The sequence below is a fragment of the Chenopodium album genome, chromosome 10, assembly GCF_948465745.1.
Source record: "Chenopodium album chromosome 10, dcCheAlbu1.1, whole genome shotgun sequence".
Taxonomy (NCBI): Eukaryota; Viridiplantae; Streptophyta; class Magnoliopsida; order Caryophyllales; family Amaranthaceae; genus Chenopodium; species Chenopodium album.
Window position 1 is genome coordinate 6,055,249 of NC_137843.1, and position 24,874 is coordinate 6,080,122.

The 24,874-nt window shown below is 35.9% G+C and overlaps 2 protein-coding genes, 1 non-coding gene and 2 pseudogenes across 4 annotated transcripts; 2 read left to right on the forward strand and 3 right to left on the reverse strand.

The window, feature by feature from the left end:
- The first annotated feature begins 2,337 nt into the window (after positions 1 to 2,337).
- On the forward strand, positions 2,338 to 6,225 carry LOC145562067 (plastoglobule-localized metallopeptidase 48, chloroplastic-like). Of its 2 annotated transcripts, none has more exons than XM_081622239.1 (9): positions 2,338 to 2,727; positions 2,811 to 2,868; positions 3,129 to 3,196; positions 3,662 to 3,841; positions 3,998 to 4,094; positions 4,721 to 4,830; positions 5,008 to 5,141; positions 5,238 to 5,436; positions 5,652 to 6,225. In XM_081622239.1, the coding sequence occupies exons 1-8, from the start codon at positions 2,500 to 2,502 to the stop codon at positions 5,371 to 5,373; spliced, it is 1,011 nt and encodes a 336-aa protein (XP_081478365.1). In that variant the 5' UTR covers positions 2,338 to 2,499; the 3' UTR covers positions 5,374 to 5,436; positions 5,652 to 6,225. The 2 variants fall into 2 exon arrangements, with proteins under 2 accessions (XP_081478365.1, XP_081478364.1); XM_081622238.1 differs by having other exon boundaries at positions 5,803 to 6,225.
- Positions 6,226 to 6,475: 250 nt separating this feature from the next.
- Positions 6,476 to 8,022, reverse strand: LOC145564650 (pentatricopeptide repeat-containing protein At5g56310 pseudogene; annotated as a pseudogene).
- Positions 8,023 to 8,932: 910 nt separating this feature from the next.
- LOC145564652 (high affinity nitrate transporter 2.5 pseudogene) lies at positions 8,933 to 13,001 on the reverse strand (annotated as a pseudogene).
- Positions 13,002 to 13,742: 741 nt separating this feature from the next.
- On the forward strand, positions 13,743 to 20,331 carry LOC145563303 (sulfite oxidase-like). The gene is made up of 12 exons (XM_081623749.1): positions 13,743 to 13,883; positions 16,261 to 16,376; positions 16,452 to 16,514; positions 16,727 to 16,763; positions 16,909 to 16,990; positions 17,351 to 17,469; positions 17,617 to 17,712; positions 18,564 to 18,674; positions 18,767 to 18,868; positions 19,009 to 19,056; positions 19,394 to 19,609; positions 19,964 to 20,331. The coding sequence occupies exons 1-12, from the start codon at positions 13,809 to 13,811 to the stop codon at positions 20,078 to 20,080; spliced, it is 1,182 nt and encodes a 393-aa protein (XP_081479875.1). The 5' UTR covers positions 13,743 to 13,808; the 3' UTR covers positions 20,081 to 20,331.
- Positions 20,332 to 21,325: 994 nt separating this feature from the next.
- Positions 21,326 to 21,399, reverse strand: TRNAV-AAC (transfer RNA valine (anticodon AAC)). The gene has a single exon. It is a non-coding gene; the product is annotated as a tRNA-Val (tRNA).
- Between the last annotated feature and the right edge of the window lie 3,475 nt (positions 21,400 to 24,874).

Here is a 24,874-nt window from a genome sequence, read left to right on the forward strand (position 1 = left end):
AAGAATAGTGGAAATTGAGGGGAGAGAAACAGAGGGATCTGATCTATAAAAGGAGGGAAAATTGTGAAGGGTAATAAACTCTATAAGAGGAAAATAACCGTTTATAATTTTGAATTCAAGCTACTGTGTTTGTGTCATTTTTGTGATGTGATTGACTCTGAAATCTTTTTTACCATTCTGGAGAAGGAGATGAATGGATTTATATTTTTTTATAACTATGTTTAAATCCCGTACAATGCGTTGTTAAATATTTTTTATAATAATATTATAAAAATATAAGGTACTTAAAATGTATTCAGCAATATTTTATTTAGGTATATATAGAATATGATTAGTATATGTAGTTTACTTAAAGATTTTGCAAAAAAAAAAAGTGAAAAATATGGGAAAATTTTTCACAAAGTAATGACAAGTGTTATTGAAGGATTTGCTTTTAGTATAGAATAGATTTCTTGAAATGTTTCTTAAATCTTTAGGTAAGTTAAATAGAGAGTAGAGAGACCTATATCACATGAGATAAAAATAAAATGGGGACGCGTTTATAGAAAGAGTTAGTGGAATCGATAATTCTGATTATTTGGGTTGGGTGTAATTACGTGAAAGAAAGTGGAGACGCGTATGTGAAAAAAGTTGGTGGAGGCGATAATTCCAATTATTAGCATTGGGTGAGATTACGTTTTTATTTCCTAAATAGGCTAAATTGAATTTAGTTTATGAACAAACACAGTGACGTTTAAGTGTTATCGTTATGTTCTACCTGATTTATCCAATACATTACCTTTTGGGAACTTTGTATTGAATTTTATGTTAATATTACATTGCCTTTTTAACCCAATTTTTCTTCACTTTGTTTGAATGATTTGGTAATGACAATCCCCAAGGGTATAAGGTGTCATTTGTTTACAATCTTGCATAAAAAAACACCATATGTACGATGGATAAGGTGACTACTCCAATCTCCAAGTGACCTTATAACAAAGAATTCAGAACATATATTTAGGCATTTTATTGTTATGTTCATCTTATTCTTATTTATTTACGCTTTAATAAAGTACATGAAAATAAATAGGCTATAACAAAGGTTGATAAGGGTTATCTATGTTCACATTGCAATTAAAAATAAATAAGTTTAAAGTTTTTTTATATGTTGATAAAATAAAATAAGTTCAAATGATTGAAAATCAAGTGAATAAACACACAACCTATCTTTAATTCACCCCCAACTTCATTTTATAGATTATATCCGATAGGGGTGAAAGTTCGGTTTGTGGTGTATTTTTTAGCCCAAATCGATCGAAACCAAACCACATTAATTCGGTTTTGGGATTTTTCAAACCACACCGCACCATATTACTATTGAAATCGAACCGAACCAAACCAAACCGTATAAAATTCGGTTTTTCAAAAGAAAATCGAACCACACCGAAATTTTTCATCCTCTTTCTTTTTGTTCCATCTAACTGGTCATTCACTCCAACATTGCTTGCATTGGTTGACATTCTAGGATATAAAAAAACACAAGTTTTATTATTTTTTGGCTTTATATATGTAGGGTAGAAATCAGTATTGAGCTAGGCTATAATTTGGATATGGACCATAATTCGATTTGGAATTCGGTTTTTGGTTTTTCAAATCTTAAAACCGAAACCAAACCATATTACTTCGGTTTTGGATTCCTCAAACCACACCGAACCATATTAGAAAAAAAAACCGCACCACATTTCTAATTCGGTTTGGTTTGCGGTTAAGTGCGGTTTTAACCGCATTAGTTTCACCCTAATATCCGACTATATAATCACACTTTAAATTATACAGCTTACCATGTGAAAGAAAAAGAAATAGAAGTGTAAGCGTAGCCTATGTTAAATTCGTCTAATATTGGCATATTGTTTTATAAAAATCCGTTTGATATAGTTTGTTCTTATCTAATTATATTATTATTATTATTATTATTCAAAGATATTGCAATTTAATCACATCTGAAATCGTTTACTCCACCATATTTTTGCTTAACTAAAACTATGTTTACTTAACAGAAACTATTTTTAATGAACTAAAATGACTTTTTATCGAGCTGAAATAATTTTTGCTCAACTAAAGTTATTTTTACGGATTTTCAATTACATTTCTTGTTTAAAGTTACTGATTTATATTGAACTGAAATTATTTTGATTGAACTGAAATTATTTTTGATTTTTTATTGAATTAATTTTTTTATTTTAATATTATATTTTTAAAAATGAAGTGAACATAGTTAAGTTATAATTTAAATTCCCTTCAAAAAAAAAAAAGTTATAATTTAAATAATGTGAACTAAAATTTAACTCGAGCAAATAATGTGAACTGAGTTAACAGAAAACGAAGTGGCGGTAAAGCATAACCATAAATTTGTTCAATTCTCTCACACTCATTCATGGGGGGTGAAGAACTGAGTTAACTCGCCTACAAAACTCAGTTCTTTCAATTTCTGCTGTTTAATTTTCTTTGAGTTATCTAAAAATGGCGATTTCTTTTTCTCTCTCCTCATTATCAATCTCTTCTCATCCTTCCATCCGTTGTTTTCCCCCCAAATCAACCCCTAATTTCTCCAATTTTCGATTCCCGCCAATTATTGGAAACCCTAGGGTTCATGTTTCTGTTTGTACTGCATCTGCTACTTCTTCTTCTTCGAATCTTGTTTTTCGCAATCTTAATGCCGATGATTTCAGACATCCTCTTGATCAACGAGTAACTTTCTATCTCTATTATTTAGCTTCAATTATATATTGATTAAAATTTTAATTTATTTGTTTGATTGATTGTGAAATTAGAACACAGTGATTTTGAGAGCAATTCCTGGATTAGATGCAATCGGCAAAGCTTTATTAGGTATATTTTTTTGTACTAATTTTGGTCAATCAATTTAATTATTTTGACTACTCATTATGAAATTAGTACATTACTTTTTTTTTCCATGTATTTGACTTGAAATTCTGGTTGAAATTTCCTATAAAAAAATAAAAAATTCTGGTTATATTGCCAAAGCCATAGACATGATGAGCAATGTTTACTGTCATTTTTAACTTCATAATTTGGACTCCGTCGTTGGGATTAAGGTGATGATAATCTTGATATGTTTGTAATGTCAGGATCTATTGCGGAGCAGGTTATGTTTCTTGAGAACATAGGTACTTCATTGCTTGTTTCCAAAAACCAGGTAATAATAATAACTTATCGAAATTGGAGTCGAATTCTGCTCATATTGTGAATTTTTATCATTTAGTTTGTAGGACTTAATTTACACTTGCCTGCATCCATAATACATTATTGTTCATTTGACGCGAGTCACATTTTTAATACCTTGAAATTTCCGGCTGAGATGGAGACATACTTTGTCCTCGTATGTGATTATAGGATGTAAAATCTGTTTTAGTTGATATGCATTGTGAAAGTTCAGCACCAATGATAATGTTTGACTATATTTTTAAAGCTACACAACTATGTTACTCTTAGTTCAGTGCTGGATAAAGGCATGCGTTAAGGTGTCAAGACTCGGTCAAATTTTTGAAATTTTGCAAAAGCGAAGTGCTTAAACCTTTTTGTGATTGCTGAAGCTTGTGTTGCCTCAAACAATGTGGATTTAGCTTAATTTAGACTTTGACATGCTATGCTTGCGCTTCAGCTTCCTGAACTGCACCAGTTGATGCTTGAGGCTGCTGAAATATTGAATGTTGAGCCTCCTGATTTGTATGTTCGTCAGAGTCCTACACCAAATGCATATACCTTAGCCATCAGCGGTAAAAGGCCATTTGTAGTTGTCCACACAAGTCTTATTGAACTTTTATCGCGAAAAGAGTTGCAGGTACTGATGTCGTCTTCTTTTCCTTGCTTTTCCTGCCTCGTTTCTCCCAGTATTTCTGTAAATTTATCAATATTTATCGAGCATTGAGCCATCATTCAGATGAATTTGCAGCTATCTTTCTTGACTTTTTTTTTTTAAAATTGTAAATGTCAATAGGCTGTCATGGCCCATGAGTTGGGTCATCTGAAATGTGACCATGGACTGTGGCTGACATATGCAAATATCCTCTCTCTTGGAGCATACGTCATACCTGGTAAGCTTAATGTGCATTTCTACTAGAGTTGCAGTGGCTGCATAGGTATACTAAAGACGATTTACATAGCTTTTTAGATAATAAAGATTGTTATCATTGTAGGATGACTTGTTTGAGCTAGTCAAAATCTTACATGTACTACTTAATATCTCATAAACGTTTTGGCCTCATGTGTTTTGGTTGTCGCTATTAGTTGGAGTAGTAACATTTTCCAATGTCTTAGAATGGTTGGACAATGGATTTGTAAGTATCCCGGCAGTCTTTATAGGTAAATGATGTAAGAATCCTGGAGATAAAGTTCTCAACATCTCAACTGTTTTGCTTGAATTATCACTTCCTGAGATTGATTAATTTTAGCTTGCTGCCAGGACTTTAGTTTTTAAAGTAAATAGCATCTGATATCTATCATCTTTGCATAGAACTGTAGTTGTTTTAACTATAAAATAAACTTGGTTGCACTACGAATTGCAAAAATGCGACACTTCAGGTTATTTTTAAATTTATACCACTAGAGAAAACTTGGTTTGCGGAAATCTTGTCTGATTTTCCTTATCTAGAAAGTGCTAAGGTTTCAGTGTGAAAATTGCTACCCTAATGCAAGAATAAACCTCTTGTTTCATCTGTAGGAGTCGGTGGATTTATTGCTAGTAGCATAGAGGAACAGTTAACCCGTTGGCTCCGAGCAGCAGAGTTGACCTGTGATCGTGCAGCCCTTCTTGTTGCTCAAGATCCCAAGGTATGGTGATGTGAGTTATGTGACCTTTTTCAGCATGTCTTATACAAGTATTTTTTTTATCCTCCTTTTTTTTTTTGGTTTTCCAATATTGGTGATTGTATATATTACCAAACTAATCTGCATTCTTTTCTCGCCTTCTGTTGGATCTCTTTAATATACTTGGTGGTATTACAAGAGATTGTCGTATCCGTCCTGATGAAGTTGTCTGGGGGATGCCCTTCCTTGGTGGATCAACTAAATGTGGATGCATTTTTGGAGCAAGCTCGTTCTTATGATAAAGCTTCTTCAAGTCCAATGGGGTGGTATATAAGGTAACGTACCGGCTTAGTATAATAAGTCGTGCACTGTCACCAACTTTTTTAGTTAGGATTCCAAAAGGATTAACAACCCCTTTATATCCTTTACAGTAATGCTCAAACAAGGCAATTGTCACACCCTCTTCCAGTGCTACGTGCTCGTGAGATTGATGAGTGGTCAAGAAGTCGAGAATATAACTCTCTTATGAAACAGGCAATGCCGATGAACACCTTGCATAAGGCTTAGATTTTTGGGCAGGACAAATGGACAAATATCCAGTAATCAGTTTCTACTAGTTTCTTTCACACGGTTAGTAACTTGGTATCCCTTTTTTTTTTTTTTTTTTTTTTTTTTTTTTTCATGCGGTTAGTTACTACTTTTCCCCGAAAAGATTATATATATATATAGTAGTAACTTGGTATCTAAATGCTAATCTATTTTCACATCATGCATTGTAAATAATACTATAGAGTCAAAATGGCATTCAATACTGAACCACTTGCATATATTTTATTTTATTTCAGTAATTTACTCTGTCCATGAGTTCTCAGTGAAGTAGATTGGTACATGTTAGTTGATCATGGAACCCTATTAACTATTTATGTAAGGGGGAAAAATCGTCTGATTAACTAGTGACCATGCCCATGAAGATGTGCTAATATCATGTCTCAGCAGTTAAACCAAAGAAATTGGAGAGTTACCTGCGGGAAGATTCATATTGCCATATAGAACAGCTGCTGCATGTCTTGGTTCAGTCTGATACACTACGCTACTACATGGTTGCTATGTACATGATATTGCTGCCACTAAAGGATTCTTATAGGTAAGCACCTTGTATGCTGTAAAAAAGGAATATTGATGTAGTCTCTTGACTCTGCCATTATAGGTAAATACATGGTGCTAAGGAGTAAGGACACATTTGTATGATAGTCCATATTTACTGTATATTCAGACAGTTCACACAGATCAGTTTTGATTACTGCATTCAAAGATTGATGTAATTATGTTAATGTGTAAAATAGGTGCATTATATAACATGGGATCTTTTGTTCTTCTGGTGATAACAATATAATGGATCAGCAAATGTCTGTTTATGTATTTTTACTGGGGTTGAATTCCTGAAACTTATCATTTCAATGCTTGTGTACCAGGAACAGTCATGTATTTAAATTGTACTGGTTACTGAGATATTGATAGTCTGCATGGAATTGATTTATGTTTCGCTATGAGTTTGATCAATTAGAATAAAAGAATTGAGAATAAAAGAACTATAGACATCCATCTTCTCCTTTCCTTATGTTAGTAATGTAAGTGCTACAAGTGATATCTTTGGTAGTAATTACAACATTTTTCTGTCAGTGAAGATAAGTTTCAAATGCAATGATTAATAAAAACTTGTATAAAGACCTTGAATATTTTACTTGTATTATATGACAAGCAACTTATAATGTACAAATCTGATGAACATTAAGCACCATCATCAACTGAACTCCAACCGGGTACTTTCTTCAAGTTTCCTTCCTTCATCACCTTTCTTTGACTCGATACATCTTCCCACCTACCAGCCTCTGCATACATATTAGACAAAATAACACGAACTCCATGATTGTGAGGATCCAAATCTAAAATCTCATTTACTACTCTTTCAGCAACAACAATATTCCCACATTTCTTACAAGCACTCAACAAAGCCCCCCAAATCATCACATCTGCTTTCCATTTCATATCTCGTATCAATTGCTCTGCCTCAATTAACTTCCCTTCTCGACCAAGAAGATCAACCATACAGCTAAAGTGCTCTAGTTTCGGCTCAATATTGTAATCTTGTTTCATAGAACGGAAAAACTTTCGACCTTCCTCAAGGAAACCCCCATGGCAGCAAGCAGATAAAGCTGCTATGAATGTTATGCCATTAGGCACGATTCCCTCGATTTCAAGCTTTCGGAAAAGCTCTAGTGCTGCTTCAGCATGCCCATGAACAGCCAACCCATGAATCATAGCATTCCAAGTTGCAACATTCTTCTCCTGCATACTGTCAAACACTTCTCTAGCCTTACACAAAGCTCCATTCTTTGCATACATGTGAACCAATGCAGTCCCAAGAATCACCCCCAGTTCAACACCTTTTTCAATCATAAACACCTCAATCTTCTCCCCTATCATCAAGCTCCCTTCTCGAGCACAGGCCGATAACACCGAAGCCAAAGTCGCTCCATTCGGCTCAAGTCCATGATCAGCCATTTGATTAAACAACACCAAAGCCTCATCTGAGTAGTCATTCTGAGCATACCCACAAATCATACTAGTCCAAATACTCAAATTTCTCTCAGAAATTTCATCAAACACTTGGCGTGCATCGCTCAAACTTCCTGAAACACTATACCCCCTCACTAACCCATTAACAGCATGCAATTCCAAATCCAACCCAAGTTTAATTACATGGGAATGAACCTGTTTACACCCATAAATTGATTTCATATTCGAACACGCCTTCAAAAGAAAAGGAAACGTATGTTTTCCCGGCAAAACATTCATCCTTCTCATTTGAACATACAATAACAGAGCATTTGAGGGATTTTCAGTACTAGCTTGAGCTCTGATCATGGTATTGTACATAAAATTATTGTGTTCTTGGGTGTAATTAAATAGCTTTACGGCGTAATTGATGTCGCCGGAATTCGATAAGGCGCAGAAGGAGAGCAACCGGCTGGCAGCGAAGGTGTCGTGAATGCGAGCCGAGGTGATCATCTGAGCGTGGACTTGTTTGAGTTGATGCATTGAGGTACATCTGTCTGCTAGGATAGAGAGAGATGGAGGTGAGTTTTGGGAGAGAGAAGAGAAAGAAGAACATGAATTGATGAAAAGTTTGATGATGGAGGGTTTTGGCGGGAACATTGAATTTTGGTGGTTTTACTGGTTTAGGCATTGGGGTTGGATGTCCTAGATGGTATTCATGGGACGAGAGTATATTGAGCGGAAATTTCGTAATTAAATTGAAATAAATCTGTAGTCGAAAGAGAGTTTATAAAAATAACTAGTATATGTGAATAGGTGCATAGAACGAGGATATCTTTTCATAATTTTAGGCGAAAAGAGATTACATAGACAATATAATGTATTCTGGAATAGAAAGTTATTTTCTACTCATTATGAAAATTGCCAGTATGCCACATTACATGCAACTGTTTGCCATGTAGTGATTGTTTTTTTTTAAAAAAACATTTCTCAAGTCGATAACTAAAATGAGTTAATGATTGAACATTGCCGCCTTGTTTAGCATCCTTAGTAAGTTTTGCTGCAATACTTGATTTATATCATTGTAGATAAAACTTTGCTCTCATTGTACGTTTAACGGTATGCTTTTACAAACTTATTAGTTTAGATTTCCATGTATGTGTGAATGAGTAGATTTTAATCTCACATCCAAAGTCGTCTAAAGAAGAAATAGCTCAACTTCTTGTCTCTCTCTCTTTTTTCTTTTTCTTTTTTTTTGGGTGGGGGGATGGAAGTCATGGAACTATGAATTCAGAGATGAAAGTTGGAACAAAAAACAACAAATGGATATATTTTCACACACATTATACATATTCTTGAACCTCGACGAGTAGAAAAACATGTAATACAAACAAAAGGCTGGTGTAGAAGAAGAAAAATACAAGAGGGGGGGGGGGGTTGGGATTGGAGGAAAATATAGTGAACATGTTTTACAGTATTGCCAATCATAGAAATTTTACATATGTAATAAAGTAGATATCTGAATCCAAAGATGTGATTCAAGATAAATTTTGATAAGTTAAGATGGCTGTTAAACACCATCTGGTGCGCTCATTTCAGCTTCTTTGGTTACAGACTTCCCTTTTGTACTTCGCTCATTCCTACAGCTCCCCGCGAATTTCATGCTCACATTATGTAGGCCTCTCTTCTGTTCCTCTGCATCCCATTCCCTCAGGTAGTAGTCTTCTTCTGTAAAGTTTGCTTTAGGACCACAAAAAACACCCCCCCATTGTGGGAAGTATATGGAGACTATGCCGAGGGAGCATGCTATGATCATAACACCCATGTATGTTATTCCTCGTTCTGTTGTGAATTGAGATCCTCTAAAGAAGATCACTTGAGTAAGGACTGCACCCACATTTCCGCCAGCACCAGTCATGCCCGAAACCACCCCCAAAGATCTGAAGAGTGACGTAGAGAAGTTAGTAACATACAATAGATTATATGTAAGCTGTAAGCTTGACAACCATCTGACAAGTTTACAGACTACAATTCGCGGGGAGCTGTAGGAATCAGCAGAATTGGTAGAAGTAATGAAAAGACGACGCGTGAACATCATGTGCCTCCAAGAGACAAGATGGACAGGAGAAGGAGCTCGAGGCTTGGTTTTGGGGTATAAGGTATGGTATGTTGGGCAAGAAACGAGCCACAGAACAAGGAATGGTGGAGCTAGGAACGGAGTTGGTGTGGTTCTCGATGAGAGGTTGGCAAAAGAGGTGATCGAGGTCTATCGGAAGAACGATAGGTTGATAAGGCTGAAGTTGCTATGTGGCAAGGAGATTGTGAATGTTATCAGTGCTTATGCTCCCCAAGTGGGTTTAGATGCAGAAGAGAAACGACAATTTTGGGAGGACCTAGACGAGGTGGTGCAGGGTGTCCACCACTCAGAGAAGTTATATATTGGAGGGGATCTAAATGGGCACGTTGGGGCGAGCCGAGATGGCTATGAGAGTGTCCATGGAGGCTTTGGGTATGGGCAGAGGGACGCCGGTGGTGAAGCTATTATGGATTTTGCCCAATCATATGATTTAATTTTGGCTAATACTTGGTTTAAGAAGAGGGATTCACACTTGATAACTTTTCGGAATGGAGCAAATGCAACTCAAATAGACTTCCTGCTCACAAGGAGCATAGATAGACAAAGTTGCATAAACTGTAAGGTTATCCCAGGGGAGAGTGTGGTCACCCAACACCGGCTATTGGTAATGACTATTCGTCTGAAAGAGAAGGCGAAGAAAAAAGTTAGACAAGAAGAACCAAGGATAAGATGGTGGACCCTAAGGGATGCAAAAGCTAAGGTTTTTACAGAAAAGGTAATTGAAGAAGCGGATTGGGATGGAGAGGTGGATCCGGACATGACTTGGTTACGAATGAAGAACTGTTTCCTAAGAGTGGCCAAAGAGGTCTTAGGGGAAGTAAGGGGAAGAACTTCGGTACAGAGAGATACTTTGTGGTGGAATGAAGAGGTGAAAGCAGTAATTAAGCAAAAAAGGGAATGCTATCAAGCCTTAGGAAAATGTAGGAGTGATGAAACCTTTGCAGCGTATAAGGAGGCTAAGAGCAAGGCAAAGGCAGCTGTTCGCCAAGCAAAAGAAAAGGCATATCAGGAGGTTTATGAAAAGCTTGATTCCAAGGAGGGAGAAAGGATCATTTATAAGATGGCAAAGAGAAGACAAGAGGCAAGGAAGGATATTGGCATGGTGAAGTGTGTCAAAGATAAGAACCAAATGGTCCTAGTGCAAGAGGAGGGCATCAAGGACAGGTGGAAGGGGTACTTCGATGAATTATTTAATGGAAGTAATGGAGTTGTGATAGGAGATACCTCTATGAGTGATGAAGAAATCAACATGGAGTATGTGCGAAGGATTAGGAGAGTAGAGGTGGAGATTGCACTGAGGAAGATGAAACCTAAGAAGGCGGTTGGCCCTGATGGGGTACCGATAGAGGTGTGGAGGTGTTTGGGTAAGATTGGTATTGATTGGTTAACAAACCTTTTCAACAAGATATGGACGGCTACAAGGATCCCACAAGATTGGAGGAAGAGCACCTTGGTCCCGGTTTATAAAAACAAAGGAGACGCTCAAGATTGTTCTAACTATCGAGGAATTAAGCTTATGAGCCATACTATGAAGTTGTGGGAAAGGGTGATTGAACAAAGGTTGAGGGCATGCACAAGCATTTCAGATAACCAATTTGGTTTTATGCCTGGGAGATCTACTATGGAGGCAATCCATTTGATAAGACAAATGATGGAGTTTTATAGGGTAAAGAAGAAAGATCTTCATATGGTCTTTATTGATTTAGAGAAGGCATATGACAAGGTGCCAAGAGAGATACTTTGGTGGGCAATGTTGAAGAAAGGTATCCCACGAAGGTATGTAGACCTAGTTAAGGATATGTATCGGGATGTGTCAACAAATGTGAGGACATGCGGAGGGTTGACAAAAGATTTCCCTATTACAATCGGATTGCATCAAGGGTCTGCATTAAGCCCTTTTCTTTTTGCAACGGTTCTAGATGAATTAACTAGACCAATTCAAGATGAGGTTCCATGGTGTATGCTGTTCGCAGATGATATCGTTTTGGTGGATGAGACTAAGGATGGGGTTAATGTCAAGTTGGAGCAATGGAGGCAAAGGTTGGAATCTAGAGGGTTTAAGCTAAGTCGGAGTAAGACTGAATATTTGGTATGTCGTTTTGGCACTCAGAGGGGGACAAGCAATGAAGTGGTGAGTTTGGATGGAAAGGATTTGACCATGAGTGAATGTTTTAAGTACCTAGGGTCGATCATCCAGAAGAATGGTGACATTGATCAAGACGTGACCCACAGGATTAAGTCAGGGTGGCTTAAATGGAGAGCGGCCACGGGAGTGTTATGCGACCGCAGCATTCCCTTAAAGTTGAAGGGAAAATTCTACAGGACTGCCATAAGACCAGTGTTGCTCTATGGTACAGAATGTTGGGCTTCTAAGAAAGAGCATATTAAAAAGATGGAGGTTACGGAAATGCGCATGTTAAGGTGGATGTGTGGAAACACTTTAAGAGATAGAATCAGAAATGAGGTTATTCGCAAGAAAGTAGGTGTGGCGGGCATTGTAGATAAATTAAGGGAAAATCGTCTGCGTTGGTTTGGACATGTAAGACGGAGACCCGAGGGTGAACCGGTGCGAAGAGTGGAAGAGTGGGACCATGGAGGGATTAAACGAGGAAGAGGGAGACCAAAGATGACTTGGTTGGAAGGAGTGAGGAAGGATATGAAGTGCATGGATTTACGTGAGGATGAAGTTTTGGATCGTAAGGGATGGAGGAGAAAGATTTATGTTGATGACTACACGGAATAATCAAATTTGGTTCATGTTAGCCGACCCCACTTTTGGGATTAAGGCTTTGATTGATTGATTGATTGATTGATTGAATGTTATCTTTAACTTGGTTTTGTATGGCTGAATTTGGTAAATGCAATTGCAGGTTAAAGTGAAAGAAACATAAAGATGTATTTACCTTCTAGAGACAAAGGGAACGACCCCAAACGTAAGTCCTTCGGCTGCTTGAACAAATAAAGAGAAGATAATCATCACTGCAATAGATGCAGCTAAAGTGTCAATCAGTCCCAAGGCAATGCACAATACACCACTTATCGTTTGGACAATCCACCAGCTCCACAGTCTTCCCCTCATTCCATACTTTTTCGCCGTGAAATCTGACAAGCCTCCACCTATAGGCCTGGAGAAAAGATTAACCATCCCAAAAGTGGCTGCAACAATTCCCGAAAGGTTAAGGTTAAGATTAAATCGGTCATAGAAGTAGTAAGCAATGATATTGTTTTCCGCTAGCTCTACCCCAAAACAGAACCCATATCCTAGAGCAGTGATCCAGCTCCTATAATTGGTGATCCCATGATATAAAACCTTTTTCGCATTATCCTTATGCATGTTACCAGACTTCTGCAGGTGGTGGAAATTTCCATCAGGCAGGTCTTGGCTGAGAAGCATTACTGCGTGTAATCATGTAATGTAATCATGTAAAAATATTTATGTAGTTCTGTCTTAGTTGTAATCATGTAATGTTTTGACTTTCACATTACCCTTTACCCACTGCATAATTTCAATCCTTTATACCTCTAATTAGAATAAATATTAAAATTTAACATCGTGAAAATATAAATTAAATAAATCTAGTAAGATTTTACATGACTTCATTTTGTCCTATATATAATTTAACAAAGGTGATCAAATAAGAAAACATGTTAAGCTAAAAGAGAAGGGAGGAAGAAATATAAACAAAACAATCAATAAAGAAGGATTGAAGAACTTTTATAGAGTGAAATCAAAAAAGAAAAACGTTAAGAACAAACAAGACAATACTTTTTTTTTTTAATTTTTTTTTATTTGGTGTTAATGAGAGTAGAGGGCGGGTGAAGAGAATCGATCTCATAATTTTCTAAAACAGGACGAAAGCTTTAACTAAATGATGTATCCATCTCTCAAAGTGTATACAAGTTTATATCATTGTCTCATTGACCCTTGCCAGGGGAGGATCTTTGTTTCGGCGGGCAAGGGCACACCTCCCTAAGTATTTTTGAGTCTTTGATCATAAATTTGTAAATAATATGATGTGTAATAATTGCATATAAAAAATTATTGACATATTACGGGCCTATTCTCTTCAGATTATTTTCAGTTCAGTTCTTAATTTTCTTCTCTCATAAAATATTCAGTTCAGATCAGTTCAACTCCAATAAATTCAGTTTATTTCAGTCAATCAGAACAAGCCTATATGATAAAAAAAAAAAAAAAAAAAAAAAAAAAAAAAAAAAAAAAAAAAAAAAAAAAAAACCAAATAAGAATAATTTTCTGTCAATCGCATCCCAGAAACACCAGTCGAAAGAGTAATTGAGTCGCGCAAAAATGCCGGGGCTTCTCGCGCCGTCCGATTACTCCAATGAACCATCTCGTCATCCTTCTCTTAAAATTAATTCCAAGGCAATTTTCTCTCTTTTATTATTGATCATGTTGTTAATTTGTTATGTATTCAGCAAGTTTGATTTTAATGATTATTTGTTATTTTACTCTGTTGAATTCTGCTGGAGTTTGAATTAATTCATTGATTTTGCATTTTATAATTTGATTTTATTTTTGTTTGAAAATCATACTGTTCTATCTAAATGCACGAATGAATAAATGATTTTCTGATTGAATTTTTGGAAAACTGTTTAGCTGACGATTTAGTGATATTTTTTACTACCTCCGTTTCAAGTTTTTTGCAACTTTGGAGTCGACACGGACTCCTAGGCAAAAAATGAGAAATGGAGATTAAGAAAAGGGAGGGACATGTGATTAAGGAAGGAGAGAGAAATTGGGGATAAATTAATTTACCACCTTCCATAACACCAGCCACACGCATCACCACCTCGACGCACCACCACCTTGACGCACCGCCTAGTATCAGCCACCAACACTAGCCTCACGGACTCCGCCCAACCACCACACATCCACTAGCGCTCAAACCCAAAACCTAAAACTCATCCCGTAGCCACCACACACACACCCACACAAACCCGAAACCAACCCCGCTGCAACCATACCACACAAAACCAAAAACCAAACCCAGAACCACCACACTAACTCAAACCACTTACTCAAACCACCACCGACACCAACCCTCATCGAAATACCCACCAACCCATATCGCCTTAATTAAATTCGTTTGAATTTGGTGGTTCGACCACCACCATAACCGCGAACTTTCGGTCATCATTGTCCATGGGTAAATCTTCACCACCGCAATGGTGCGGTGGTTTGTCTTCATGGGAGAAAGAGAAGGGGTCAGATTGAAGGGTAGAGAAAGAAAATGGGGAATTGAAGAAGAAGAAGTTCAAGAATTGGGTTTGATTTTTCTGGAAAGATTCGATGATAGATGAATTATGAATATTATTCAATGAACTAAAATATTCAGATTAATTTGGTTGGGGGAATTAATTAGATTTGGTGGAAATATTTAGATTAATTAAGTTTTGTTTTAAGTAACTAATTGAATTTTTGAAAATTTTAGTAAGGGTATTTTAGTAAATTTATTTAAAAAAACTTTACTAAAAATGGAAAATTTTGGAAAGTTGCAAAAAATGTGTAGCAGACATTTTTGGTAAAAGTTGCAAAAAACTTGAAACGGAGGTAGTATTTGATTTTACATTGACGCAATTTGATTGATTTTTTTTTTTTTTTTTTTTTTTTTTTTTTTTTTTTTTTGGGTGGATTTTTAGTTGTGTGCTATTTTGGGGGATTTTGTTATTGGCAATAAAACATCTAGAATTAATATGGTAATTGATTGTTTTTTTTTTTTCTTTTTTTGAGAAATGGTAATTGATTGTTAATATAAAAATATTTGTGCTGTGTTAAAAACAAAACTGTGCTATCTTAAGTAAAATTGGAGTAATTTTGGAAATTGTTGGCAATAAAGCATCTAGAATTAATATGGTAATTGATTGTTAATATAAAAATATTTGTGCTATGTTAAAAACAAAACTGTGCTAGCATAAGTAAAATTGGAGTAATTTTGGAAATTGTTTAAGTTAGAAATATATTTTTGATGAATTAGTGATTTAACTGATCATATCATACTTGTATATAAACTAAATTCAAATGTGGCCTGATGGTAGAACCATTGATAGTACTTCTGTTTTAGCAAAGAGTAAGTTGTCTAAATAGTAGATACCGCTTGATTATGCATGTTTCGGACCAAATTAGAGTCATACGTTGTGTTAACAACCTTAGAAGTTTAGAACTATACTAAATCTTAAAAGTATTCAATGAAAGAAAATGATAGTAAAAGTACTCAGTCTATGAAATGTGGAAAACCCTTTCCTGGATTGACAGTATATTGAAGATTGTTGATTGGCCAAATTCTGGCTAGACTGTTGAAGGAAAGCAGGTTCGAGAAGACTTGTCAATAATCATATTCATATATTAAGTATCAAGGATTATGTCCTTTGGCAATGATTTTATGTAGTAGTACTCTCTACTCTCTAGATTGTTTAATGAAATTACTGTATCAATGACTTACAGAATTTTGAAAAGAATTTGGTAGTTTTGTGTGACTTGCACTTTTGGAGGTAGCTTAACACGTATTCATCTTCAAGGAATTGAGGTTCTTTGTTTTTGCTTTTAAGATGGCCTAAAATAACGTCAATTGGGAGAGGATTAACATTCAATTTATTCCAGTGTGAAGGCTTTTTGCATGCTGCCATTAGCTCAAGAACCAGGCAATTTATTTTGGCTGTGGATGTAGTAATGTAGTATCATGTAACTAGCCTTGTTTTTATTGGCTAGTAAAATTGTAGTCAACATCTTTATTACTGTGCAGGAGCCTTTTAATGCTGAACCGCATCGATCAGGCCTCATATCCTCCTATGTGACTCCAGTGGATTTGTTCTACAAAAGAAATCATGGACCTATACCTATTATTGATGACATCGAAAGGTTATCCTTACTGCTATAATCTTTGCAATACTTGGTGATACTTCTGTACTGATGCAGTTGTATATTGTCTTGTAGGTATCGACTTTCTGCTACAGGCTTGATCAGCGTCCAAAGGGAGCTCTCCATGAGAGATATCCGGTAGGTAGGGGTTTTGCAATATTTTGACTGCATTACTTTATAGAGAATATGTCATACGCGTTATACCTTCAATTTACTTGACTGGTCGCAAATTAGAAATTTTATCTTGTAGTTGAACTGACATATGTGATCTACCTGATGGTTACCCTCTCCCCTCCCCCCTCCCCCCTCCAGTTTGTTGTCATGTGCTCACATTGTTTCTTCTGTTTTAGGGACCTGCCCAAGTATACCGTAACAGCTACATTACAGGTTGGTTTTAAAATTTCAGTAATGAGAAATTAAGTGGGCTATTGGTGTTTGCTTTTGTGACGTGCCTTATTCTCCCAGAATAACTGTAACGTTCTTTTGTTCAACAATTAAAGCTGATGAGTATATTGATCTTTCAATGCTACAGTGTGCAGGAAACCGCAGAACAGCTATGAGCAAAACGAAAAAAGTGAGAGGAGTTGGATGGGGCATTGCTGCCTTAGGAAATGGTTTGTGCTTTTCACATTGAATCAAATGAAGTATTATTAATTTCAGTAATATTGGGGCAATTTCTGTTCCTTCATTATATGCTGTAAACTATCCATGCTTTGCTGTAGGACTTCATCAATTTGTAAAACTAGAGAAAGAAGCAAACACGAGTTTGGCTATATTGGATAAGCAGGCTTTCTATAATGCTTATTTTCATGGAGTATAGTTTGCTGAATATAGTCTGCAGACTACTGTCTTTTTTATGCCTGCTGAAGAACTTGGTGTATACTTGTTAGATAATTGCTTGCATAAACTGATGCTTAGAGAGTTTTGCTCAGTCCACCTTCCTAACCTTTTATTATCTTTTAACTTTAATTCAGCTGTATGGGGTGGAGCTAAACTAGCAGATGTGCTTGAACTTCTTGGTGTTCCTAAGCTAGCGAGTTCCACAGCAAGTGGGGGAAAACATGTTGAATTTGTTAGTGTTGACAGGTGCAAGGTAATGCTTCTTTCATTCTCTGTTTCGACTTTTGAGTATACGTTTTTTTCATCATTCTTCAATAATTGGTGGGCTTTTTATTTATTTATTTCTAATTTAAAAATCTCTTGATGGAGAGTTTCACCAGATCTATTTGTTATTGAGTAGGAAGAGAATGGCGGTCCTTATAAGGCATCAATTCCGTTGAGCCAGGCAACTAACCCTGAGGCCGATGTATTACTTGCCTATGAAATGAATGGAGAGGTAATTTTTCATCTAAGTTTTTACTGCCTCTTTTCTTCTTCAAAATCTGAATCTCTACCAAGCTTGCATCTAACGCAGGATTTTTCTAACACTAGTGATAGAATTCCAGCTTAATGACTTACTCATCAAAGAGAGTTTGTTGATTTGTTCATTGTATTATTTGTAGACTTTGATTATATTAGAACACAGAGTTAATCTATGTTATATTTTGCTACATATCTACTACGTATAAAGTAAACTGTCCCTGCTAGTTAATCTGCTGCTAATGGAGTCACTCTATGTTGTGCCTTCTAAGGCCCTGTTCTATCTGACTTATTTTTGGCTCAAATAAGTTCACATAAATCTGGATAGTTCAGATCAGTCCCCCCCAATGCAAAAAAGAATTTAGATAAAATAAGTCAAGTTCAAATAAGATAAGTTTAGGCAAGATGATTTGAATAGAATAAAGCTTAAATGTAGAGATGTGGGCATGTTTTGACATAGGATGTTGATCAGGGCTCATTTTATTTTTGCTTTCCCCACTTCCTTGTTCCTGTGTTAAACCAGAGAAGAAAAAGGCTGATCAACTGCAGTTGAAACCTCATAGGTATTGTGTTTGTAAAACTGATTTGAGCCTGATTTTCTTACTGTCTTCTCTTCTGTATGGAGACATCAGGCATTGATAATTTGACTGCCTAGAATTTCCATCATCTTGAGAAAAAAGATAGTGAAAAGATGAGAAAAATGGTTGTGCTATTGATTTTCCAATCAAGCTTCATTCATGATCACAACTGATCTCATGACCAGCATTAAGTGTCTTTGTGTGCAGTACCAATCTAACTTGAGTTTATCTGTTTTTGATATGACCTTAGCCTCTTAACAGGGATCATGGTTATCCATTACGTGTAATTGTCCCGGGTGTTATTGGTGCTCGTTCAGTTAAATGGCTGGATTCTGTCAATGTGATTGCTGAAGAATCTCAGGTTGGCTAATATAGAGTACTTGGTTTTTTATAAGCTGTTACATATTTTCTCTTTAGGGGACTTAGTGGCCTATTTCATGTTGCTATCAACAGGGTTTCTTTACGCAAAAGGATTATAAAATGTTCCCTCCTACAGTTGATTGGGACAATATAAATTGGTCAACGAGGAGGCCTCAAATGGATTTTCCAGTTCAGGTATATGTATTCCTGAAAGCTGATGTCCACCTTACTCTGACATAACTTGTTCAGAAATACATTTGGGCAGAATGTGATTAGATTTCTGAACTTGAATTTGTGGGCATAATGAGAATTAACTGTTGCTTCTTTTTTTGCAGTCCGCCATCTGTTCCTTAGAAGACTCTAATGTTCTGAAGGATGGCAAGGTAATTTTGCTACATTTGTTTCTTCTCACTCAATAATACTTCGTATTTGAAGAATGGGCAAAATATAATTACATATGTGCTTTGTTCAAACTACAATATCAACAATTTAGCACTTAACATTCTGGAGAGTGGAGACCCCATCCAATGGCAAAATATCTCGGAATGTTTGCACTCTTAAGATATATTTATAAATCAAATGCACAAATATAGAAAGGATTTTATGTTCTTATAAAATATCTCCTGAATTCCTCTTTGCTGAATTATGGCTTTCTTGGAATATCTCAAGATTAGCAGTATCTGGTAATGGTATCTAAAACTTCTGATTATCTGGGTTTAGGTAACAGTCAAAGGATATGCACTATCTGGTGGAGGTCGTGGGATTGAAAGAGTAGATATATCCATAGATGGAGGTAAAACATGGGTGGAAGCCTCCAGATACCAGAAACCAGGCGTGCCGTATGTTGCAGATAGTTTCAACTGTGACAAGTGGGCGTGGGTATTCTTTGAGGCCGAAGTTGAGGTACAGCATAGAGCTGAGATAGTGGCAAAAGCGGTAAGGATGTGTTATACTACGTAATTAAATTCCTTTGTCTCTTCTCTTGCAGATACTTTGGTCTTCTACTTTTTTATTTTTTATTTATTTATTTTTAATTTATAAATTTTTATACAAACTGGCTTGATGTATTATGGTCACTGAAATTTTTTTAATGAAAAAACTTTACATGGCTGTCTCATGTGTAACTTTTTGTTTCTGTTTTCTGTCTATGTAGAACACTAGAACAGCAGCTTAACTGCTATTACTTTTGTAATATAAAATCTCTTGATTAAACTCATTTCATGTTCAATTATTGTTGTGAGTTTTCTAATGGCGCTGTTTGTGCTTGATGTTTTCTTTGATTTGTGGCAGGTGGATATTGCTGCAAACGTGCAGCCGGAAAGTGTAGAAAGTATCTGGAATCTGAGAGGAATTTTGAACACATCATGGCATAGAGTTGATGTTAGAATTGGTCACTCAAGTATGTGATATCTCAAAGTCTACCTTATTGTATTTGCGTTGACAAAATTTTAACCATATGTGGCAAGACTTGCAATTCTATTTCTGGACTTGGCGAATAACCTATAAGCTACTATGTATGGTTATTGTATGTACTGTATCAGAGCTAGATTTTATGTTTTATGTGTGTAATGTTACACATTAACTGCACAAGGCTAGTCTCTGGTGAGGCTCTTTTTTCGTGGTTTGAAGCTCTTTTAATCAATCGTTTGATTTGTTTCTGTTCCTTGTCTTGAACCTGTCACATACGGAGTAACATATAAATGCTTCGTACTTAATTGATGAAAAGACATGGTAATAATTACCTTTTTTTTAAAAAAATTGTTTTTAAATTATTACTTGTATTATTTTAGGGAATGGTTTACCTAGGGGTTTCTCATTAATCTTTAAATCATTTCATAGTGAAGTAGGAGCTAGACTTGAGTGTGTTCATAACTAAAATACAGATCTAGAACTATTAAATTTAATTAGTTGGGCATCAATCAATAACATAACTAGTGTGTGCCTCGGGTTTGCTCCAGGCGTTACTTTGAACTATTTTCAATTATTTTTTTAGAAGGCTTGTTGATTTTTTTTTTATTTTTATTTTTATTGTTAGTAACTATAATATAATGACAACAATAAATTTTTTAAGATACTTTTTGCTTTTATTCTACACTCCAATTTGTATTTATATATTTGTGTGAATTGATAGAGCATGCTTTTCTTCTAGCTAAGATGGTCATAATTCCTAAGTTAGGATTCCATTCAATGTGATTTGGCGTTCAAACCTCTATGAATGCATTTTTAGTTAGTGATGACATGGAATAAAAATTGTTGAATGATGATGTGACGCGATGCTAGTGTAAGAAGGGGCACACGAAGTAAAACATTTTTTACTTGTATAAACATTACTAAAAAAAAAGCCAATCAATATTCAATTAATAACTAATTTTAGCTTTTTTAAAAAATACACCATTCTCTTAAAATGACGAGATACGTCACCTAAGTAGATCTGCCTATATAGTTATTAGAATGAACTAGTGATGTATACAGTGGTTATTCAAGCTGTTTAGCTTTTCATTAGCGCATTAAGATTATCCCTTGTGCTCGTTAAAAAAAAGATTATACGTTGTAAAGAAAAAACTCTTCTATTTTCTCTTTTTCTTATTTATTTTCCATAGTAAAACAAGTATATTAAAAAAAAAATAAAAATAAAAAAATATAGAAACAAAATGGCTTCGCCCAGGTTCGAACTGGGGACCTTCAGTGTGTTAGACTGACGTGATAACCAACTACACCACGAAACCTCTTCTGAACAAAGTGCTCAAAATATATTAATTATTCTTAAAATCAGCAGCCATAAAAAAGAAAATAAGCGGGAAATGTGAAAATAAAATAATACAAGTACTGTAATAAAACCCTCCAAAATCAGGAAAACCTTCACAAAATCCTTCTCTTTCTTTCTCTCTCCTGAAAGTTACAGTAACAAAGGAGGTTGAAAGAGGTGCATCAATGGCGAATCAAGAGGAGAGAGAAGAAAACCAGCAAAATTGGAGGAAAGAAGTCGATAACAACATCAACCGTCTTCAATCTCTACTCTTCGGCGCTGATTTCGCTTTAGAGAATCGCGATTATTCTTCCGCACAACTTCTCAGTCTTCGTCTCCTCGGTTTTCTCGATTCTCGCTCTCAAAACGACGTCGATTCCTCATTTATTCATCCTATTCGCCGTGATGCTTTGTCTAAGCTCGACGCTTCTCGCCGTCAACTTACTCCCGTTTACGACCGGTAACACTCTCTCTCTCTCATGTTCTTCGGACTTCTTTATAATTTCTAGTTTTCCAGGTTTTTTTTTGTTGATTTTGGTGAATTTCTTATTCGAGTTGATGCTGAATTGCTGAATGATTTCATTATTCGAAAATTTCGGTGAAGAAGTTGTATATAAGTGCTTAGTTTTGTTCGATTTTGCTGTTCGCGAAATTGATTACTGTATTTTGATATTAAATGGAGCTGCAAATTGAGCTAATTTTATTTTTCGCCATTTTTCAAAATTATTGCTTTGTTTTTGAATTGGAGGAACTCTTTTGGTGTTTGGTTTTGTTTTAGAAGTTGAATCTCTATTTTGTGATGATTGTGAGCTTCATTTCATTGATTATGAGAGATGAAGCTTTAGTCAAAGTTTTCATATTTTGGCATCTTAAAGGAGAAAGATAGGACATGTGTGAATTGCAATATTGTTGATTGGATAAAATTGATGGTGTTTATTTTGAAATTACTGTATTATTAATTCGCTAACTAAACCGGAAGAACTTCACATCATTGATTAAAGGAACTCTTTGTTGTTCGGGTTTTGTAAGGGAAACTAAGACATACTTTGTATATTGTAATGCAATTTTGTTGATTGGAGGACTTTTTTGGGCAACACATTTGATACATAGCAAAATGATTATGTCCTTAAATTGATTGTTAAGGTTATCTTACTTTTAGAACCTCAAAAGAACTTGGATTGAGATATGTCTATGTTAGATGTTCCAAGAATCATAAAGGAAAAAACAAGGCTTTACCTTTGCCTTGAATAATCCGTAAGACCATAACCCTACAGAGATGGAGATTAGTGACCCAAAAAGCCTTATGATATAATTGTACTCTGTATAGAAGAGAAATGGGCCAGAAGGGGTTTGAAAATGGAGATCGGAGAGTATATATGTATAGTCATTTCCATAGAAATGTTCACAGGAAGAGGTCACAAAAATGTTGTATTCTTGGTTTGCAGCTGCAAGAGAAAAGCTGTTAGTGTCACAAAATGAGAATAAAAGCCAAGGGCCAGAACTCTCAGAAGCGAGATTTATTAGTGGCTTGCTGAATGAGCTAGTCAGAGATCATCGTAGGAAACATGACCTCTTAGGCTCTTATTACCCCTCTAAGAGGGTAAGTATCTCCCATCACCCTCATCGGGAGAATTTAAACCCTCAAAATGAGGATAATTATTGCTACATACCTCCTTCAACCCACCACTATCCATCTTTCTTGGCTTTATTTTCACTTATTAGTTACTCTCCTTATAATTCATTAATTTCCAATTCAAGCCTGCCTTTAAGATACAGAGATTGTCTGCTATTATCTTCTGCCTTTTATATTCAAGAAGTGAATATAGTACGTGATGCATATTTATGTTAGAGCTAAGCTCTTGATGTGTTGATAAAATGCAGATTGGCGAGTGGAAAAGCTAGTGAGGGCTCTTTTTTGAGTTTCCAGTTGGCGTCAACCAGCAGTTAATCGGTTATATTTGTTGATGAAATTGATTCCCTTCTGTCGCAGGTAATTCTGGTCTCTGAACTTTCTCTATGGAGGAAGAGGGCTCTTATCGTCTTTATTGCTTCTTTATGGACTTGACTGCAGCCAATATTTGCCTCAGTGTATGGGATTCTTGAGATTCAATATATAGAAAGGAGGCTTTAAGAGAAAATGTGACCACATATTTAATTATATTTTTGAAGATGAACAATTTCAGATCTCGCATGAATCCTAACTTTCTCTATTGCTGAAAAGCTTTATAAAAGTTTATTTTGTGACAGCGCAAATCAGAAGGTGGGCATGCAGCAAGTAGGAGACTCAAGACTCAGTTTCTCATCGAGATGGAAGGCTTTGACAGTATTAGTGAACAGATTCTGCTTATAGGTGATTGTTCATACTGGTATGGCAGATATCCAACTTGACTACATATGATCTTTTATAGTACAACCTGCCCCATTAGGTGGAGTATTCACTGTATTAAAATGCTTCACAATTGCAATTATTTTGAATTTTACATCAAATATATGTAGCTTGGTCTTCAAGCAAAGATGTTAAACTTCAATGGCTCTCTTGTAAAAGTTGGGCTTTCCAAATCTCCTATTTTATTCGTGTTGATGTCTTTGCTGTTACCAACATGGTTGCACTTGAATGTTAAGGGCTAGCCTGTTGCATCAGTATTTATGGGCATGACAGAATGGACTCTTTATGCTTAGTTATTGCTCCGAATGGTCTTTTTCATGTTTTGAATGGAGCGGGTATCAATTGACATTTCAAAAATGTGTATTATGCAGGAGCTACAAATAGGCCTCAAGAACTCAATGAAGCAGCAATGAGGCGGCTTACTAAATGGCTTTACATACCACTCCCTTCTGAAGGTCAGTGTCTCTCCTCTGTTGCCAAAATTTCTAGCTGATATCACGGACAGGATAATAATAATAATATTATGGATGCACAGAAGTAAGGGCCTGAATTATACATAGTCTCCCGGAAAAAGATGTGGGCTGTTTAGACTCTCAAGTCTCAAAAGAGGATATTGACATGATCTGCAAATTGACTGAAGGTTTAAGGTTTTTATCCTACCCACTGTTACCAACTTGCGATGATACATTTGTAGCTTTGACCTGTTTTGTTCTTACCATTTGTATCCCATCACATTATTTCACATCCCATCCCATGCCAGGTTACTCTGGATCGGATATGAAAAATCTTGTGATTGCTGTGAAGGATGCTTCCATGGGTCCACTTACTCACTTAGAGATGCTTTGAGGCAGGGCATAGAAATTACAAAGCTGGACAAAGAGGACATGAGGCCAGTAACTCTGCAGGTAAGCAAGTCTTGCTTTGAAATAGCATATTCAATGCATGAGGTGAGGCTGCCGGTTTGACCTAATGAACTCGGTATATATGAAAACTGGAACAAACAGTTTGGAAGCTAGGCACTTTAGCACCAATCAAGAGTCAAGGTAAGTTGATGGGCGTCTTTACAACA